This window comes from Temnothorax curvispinosus, unplaced genomic scaffold (genome assembly GCF_003070985.1).
Source record: "Temnothorax curvispinosus isolate PA1 unplaced genomic scaffold, ASM307098v1 QBEX01006782.1, whole genome shotgun sequence".
In the NCBI taxonomy this organism is placed as follows: Eukaryota; Metazoa; Arthropoda; class Insecta; order Hymenoptera; family Formicidae; genus Temnothorax; species Temnothorax curvispinosus.
In genome coordinates this window covers 77,701-83,586 of record NW_020216562.1, presented here as the reverse complement: position 1 = coordinate 83,586, position 5,886 = coordinate 77,701, and the positions used below count along the sequence as shown (strand labels likewise).

The 5,886-nt window shown below is 31.3% G+C and overlaps 1 protein-coding gene across 2 annotated transcripts in view; it reads right to left on the bottom strand.

Moving 5' to 3' along the window:
- Positions 1-230: 230 nt before the first annotated feature.
- LOC112456405 (transcription factor MafB-like) overlaps positions 231-5,886 on the bottom strand; it is a 36,149-nt gene continuing 30,493 nt past the window's right edge. The window contains exon 4 of one of the 2 annotated variants that reach the window (XM_025018907.1): positions 231-3,046. In XM_025018907.1, the coding sequence (XP_024874675.1) occupies positions 2,885-3,046 (162 nt within the window). In that variant the 3' untranslated portion in view covers positions 231-2,884. The remainder of the gene's footprint in view (positions 3,047-5,886) is intronic. The other variant, XM_025018905.1, reaches the window with a different exon arrangement.

Below are 5,886 nucleotides of genomic sequence, written 5' to 3'. Positions count from 1 at the left end.
ACTTTAATATTTTTATATTCTATAATAAGATGAATTAAACAATATTAAAAAATTACATTATTGCACTTAAAAAAAGATATAAACTGCAAGATGCAATTACAAATTTTTGTAACATGCATAGCAGTAGATAAAAAATTTTATAATTAATATAATTTTATGTATAAAAATATTTTATAAAAAAGATATAAAAGTTTATTTTATATTAAATACAAAAAAGAAGCTACAAAAAATATGGAAAAATTTTATAAACTATAAATGTTTTACAATTCTATCTTAATATTTTTTATATACAAATAATTAAGACTTGATTTATTTACTCTATCTAATAGATTTATTTATATTTATTATTCTAACAATTGCTATATAAGAAGAATGTATGATTTATTTACAAAAGAGATGCAATCACACTTTTAGATTATTGCACTTGTGAAATAAATCTTGTTACACATCATTGAATTTCCTTCTTTTGTTCAACAAAACAAAAACTGCAACCTGTCTCAATTAAACACGCGCATATACGCGTGAGTTATTTTGTATATTATATTATTATATTATACATAGTCTTGCCATAAATCTGTTATTAATTTTCTAAGCAACAGACAGTCGGTTAAACTTTAACACACAAAACCGTGACATTATTAGTTATAGTTAACTATGACAACATAATAGAACAGCTGACAGCTTTGGTCGTCATAGTTCATATTCACAATGGAATAAAAACTGTATTGCTGCTATAGCATTATTTGAAGTGGAAAAGAGTATTCGTGATATTTTTAATAAATTTACAACATTAAATATAACAGTAGTTGTGTTTCACGCAATTAAAAAGTTCAAAGAAACAGGTCATATAATAAAAAGAAAAGTGATGTGTAATCAGTAAAAACAGAAAATGTTATTCAAGCAATGCGTCAACGCATACGACGTAATTCACTGCATAAACAAACAGTCGTAATAAGAGAAGTAAACATTCCAGCATTATTAATCGTCCAATAAGAAGAGTACAAAAAGTAATTATTTGCTAACAGATAAACTAGAACAAACCCGAAAAAAATCGAGAAAACTCTATATGTATGCGGAAGTGGTTCTTATTTTTATTAAAACTAAATTTTACTTTTCGATAATTCTGATTTAAATTTTGTTAATTATAAACTGTAGGACATGTTAGAAGAAAACACAAGCTTAGAATTCTTCAAGTGAGGCATAATTAAAGGAGCAAAATTTTTCTAGAAATTATACGTACAGCGATTGACGAAAGTATCTACATTTATGTTATAAAGATATAAAGGCGAGCACTTTTAATAACTTTCATACAGTTCTAAAGCTCCTTTTTGTACTTTAAAAGATATATTTACATTAATTAAAATATATTCGTATTATAGTCGTATTATATGTTCAAAGCACAGAAACAGAATTTAAGGCTGGACTGTATAATATATGCATAAATGGATTAAGCTAATTAATTTTATATTCTTTTCTTAATATGCAATAAATTAAATATGTGGTTTAATTAATGTATTTTATATAACGTTTACCCTTATGATATGTAACCTAATCTCTTTATACAAAATGCCAAATTGATATGCCGTATTATGTAAAATAAATATCGAAATGCTGGTATTGTTATATCGGTCCGGTATTGCAATCACCGTAATACAGAGTTTTCAATGTTGCGAGAAAAACACAAGAATTATCACGAGAATAAAATCGCAATAAAAGATGCTTACATTTTTTTTTATGCGTCTGATGATTTTTGCAAAGAAATTATCGTTGTTACCCAGACTACGAATGATTCACACTGTCTCTTTTGACCGTTTGCAAAAGTGACTAGTGTCGCGCTCGGTTCCTCTCAAGAAGAACGGAGAACGTAACGCGGAAAAGCGAATGGCACCCCGGCACCCCGTGGCTGTTTGACTTAATTTTACGAGGGGTCGCTAGGAACGACAAGGGCAGCATCGGAAGGGTGGAATGCGCGCGGTTGCGACAGCGGTGGCGGTTTAGCAGATAAAAATTATTCGTTTAAAGTCGAGAGGGAAGTGCTATAAAAGTGCAGTTAAGTTTTCCAGAGGAGCGCTCGTAGATTCTTCTCCTGCGTTTTCTCGCACGATAATAACTATAATTGAGTAAATAATCATATCTTTAGGCACTGAAATTTCAAGAAATTAAAGCGCTGACTTTTATACTGTATGTACACATATAATTTCGAGCTTCTCCTCTGAAGAAATTTCACTTTATTTAATCGCAAGAGACGCAATGTTGCAAAATATTTCAATGAACGCAATGTTTACACACGGATTTAAATCCTGTTAATAAGCTATGTCTCGATACTGTTTTTCGTACAGTTAACAATTTGATTGATTTCAAGTGAAAAACCGTCGCAAAAAAACATTTTTACCTAAAAATGTAGGTAAAAAATGTGTTATTAGTACCATCAAAATACATGATATACAGTACTATCTAAAAAAAGCGTTCAATTATAAAAATATTGATGGTATCGTAAATAAAATAATCAAATGTCGCAAGCCCTAACTTTTTTACATACACCAAAAAAACGAATGTAAAGAACATACCAGATTTTTGTCTCGCGAATTGAAAGAAATCTAAGAAGAGAGGAGTTAAACGCTAATGAAAAACCGAATGCTGCCTCTCATATCACTGGAGATCTTATTTTACTCAAAAAAGAAATATATATGTACGTGTATAATATACGTGTATAATATACGTGTGTGCGTGCGTGCGTGTGTGTGTGTGTGTGTGTGTGTGTGTGTGTGTTGTGTGTGTGTGTGTGAGCAAAAAAACACCTGATATTTATAGTCCAGCTGATCGGCCGCTCCACTCGCAGATCGGATCTCACTAAATCACCAGTCGGTATACGCCTAGGAAGGAACTAGCCGCTTCTCCCCCACAGCCCATGGGCGGCCATAAGGTTCCGATGTACACTGACGCGAATGACGAAGGATGGAGGAAGAAATCGATGAAAAGAAAAAGTTGAAGTCCTATACGGCCTAATCTTGGCACGCCTTCCGAACGATGTGTCATATCTGAAAAACTATCCACGAGATAAAGATCCATATACACGTCGCATCGTATGGCATAATAATAATTAACATTTATCAAAATGCACAATATGAAACTTGTATTGTTCAGGAGGATAAAAGAACTTGCGGTTTTGCATAAATACAAGCAGAATATTCAATGTTAATATTACTTTTGTTATTATAATATTATATTAAAAATGTAGTATTTTTCATATTGTTTTATTGTTGCGTCGCCCTGCTCGCTTGTGTTCATTCTTTCGAGAGCGTTAGCGGCGAGTGCGGGAGCACTGATTTGGGTGCGCGAGTGCCGATATATATACAAGATGCGTCTCTTCGCGAGCAGTGCGACGTAAAGCAGGGTCCACATTATCGAGCCAAACCGCGAACCGAGTCCCGAACCGAGCCTCGAGCCAGAACTTGCAGACGAACCTCAAATCGAACTCCATCGCGAACCGCGAACATGAGTTAAAATTTTTTGAAGTCAAATCTCGTATTGAAATTTATAATAAAATTTATATAAATTCTTAATACATGTATGCAAAATGCATATTTATATTTACAATCGTATTTTTTAACATTGCAATATATATATTATAAATTTATTGCGTATTTATCACAGGTTTAGAGTATGTTTATGCAATATTAATTCTAAATTTTGTTTTATGGTTTGAAAAGGAATTAAGTTTTGAATACAGAAAAATAATAAAAGCACATATACATATATTCACTCACCTTTTCCTGTTTCCATACTTTTTTTATTTTTGCTTTTTCTTTTTGCAGAGATGCCAATAATGTCGTCATCTTTTTTTTGCACATGTCACTATCACATTCGAGTTCTTTACTTATTTCTTCTTATAAAAAAAGTATGAGAACAGGAAAAGACGACTAAATATGTGTATACATATGCGTGCTTTTATTATTTTCTTGTATTCAAAGCTTAATTCCTTTTCAAACCATAAAACTATATTTAGTGTGGTACCAACTATATTTATTAGATTAAACGAACATACTCTAAATCTATGATAAATACGCAATAAATTTATAATATATATTGCAACGTTAAAAATACGATTGTAAATATAAATATGCATTTTTTTAATTGTTATAATGTTCGGGATTTTTAGCGTCCCGTATATAATAATCTTTTCTGCTCATAATCACTAATTAATTTTAAACATTTTTTATCAGACCATTCCATTTTGTCTACCAGTAGTCGTGTAGACTGCACATACGTGGATAGAATCAAATACAGCGACTGGGCAATTACTCACGTTTTCTTTCATCGTTCATTTTTTGTTTTTTGTCATTATTTGTCTAGCTCGAAGCTTAACTACCAGTCTACCACCCGACAAAGCGTATAATCTGATCATAAAAAGCATCTTTTGATGTTTCGTCAGAATACCGACTTTTGGTGGGACACTGCGAGCCAAACCTCGTATCATCAAAATCCTTGCAGATTCGTGGAGTGAGTACGCGATGGTTCGCACTGATGTTCGATTCGAGGTTCGCGAGCCTCGCGCGAGTCCGTCGGCTCGACAATGTGGACGCATGATCGGCTCGCAACGAAGTTCGGCTCGCGGTTCGGCTCGATAATGTGGACGCATGATCGGTTCGCGGCGAAGTTCGGCTCGCGGTTTTGCTCGATAATGTGGACCCTCCTTAACAATATCATTAAACTCAACTCTCCCAGTCTGATCTATAAAAAACAATTCATAGTAATATAAGTACCGGTCAAAAGTATAATATTGCATCGCTTAATGGAAAGGGAAGTCGTTACTTTAATAAAGAAAGACGTACATAAATGTTATAAAATTTTATTTTAGTACTGTTATTTTACGCTTTGATAGAAATACTTTGAGAAAAAAAACAAAGATTTTAATAATTTAATTGCGTTGTTTCATATTATCGTCGACGATTATTATAGTTTGTATTAAATTTTTAATTAAATATTACATAAAATACAGTCACGCACAAATAACTGTGTTTGACTCTTATAGACTACTTTTTCTTTTAAATTGTTAATTTTAATTTAGAGTTTAGCTAATTAATCATTTATTTGTTTATCACAAATATATTGCACTTTATAATAGAAGTTTTTAATTTACTACAATATTCCACTTTGCACTTTACCAACTTTGCATACTCTCGTCTCTGCCATTATATCCGCACAATATTGTAGTTAGAGCGTGTATTACTAAATACAACATAATATTTATGCCATAAAGAAATGTTCAAAAAAGATCGAGAAATGGCGTGTAAATTTTTGTTAGGATATAAATACTGAAACTGATACTGATACTGATACTGATACTGATACTGATACTGATAGTTAACTTGCCTGACAATCAAATAGTATCTTTATTTGTTATTATTCAATTATTGTAGTCAAAAAATCATATTAATAAATATTTGCTCATTGAAAAAATAAATTTTTTTTTTAATTCGTTCGATCTTTAATTGGGGTGATATTTTTTGCAATAAATTCCTTATAGTGATTTAAGAAGAATGCTTATTAGTATAATCAAAAGTTAAATCAACTACCTATCAATTAAAGTATTTAGATTTATTGTTCCAACAAAAAATTGTGTTTTAAAACCGACAAATAATAATCAACGCGCAATTTACTGAGTTGAAAAAAGTAGACAAAAATATTATTAATAACTATAACTTATTAATATTAATAACTCTTTTTTTGCTTCCTCATAGAGGAAGCTTTGTTTTCGTAAAAAAAAAAAAAATTTTTTGTTTTTCTGAATGTGTTCAGAACGTCGAAAAATTGCAATTTTAAAAAATGTCTGTATGTATGTGTGTGTGTGTGTGTGTGTGTGTGTGTGTGTGTGTGTGTGTGTGT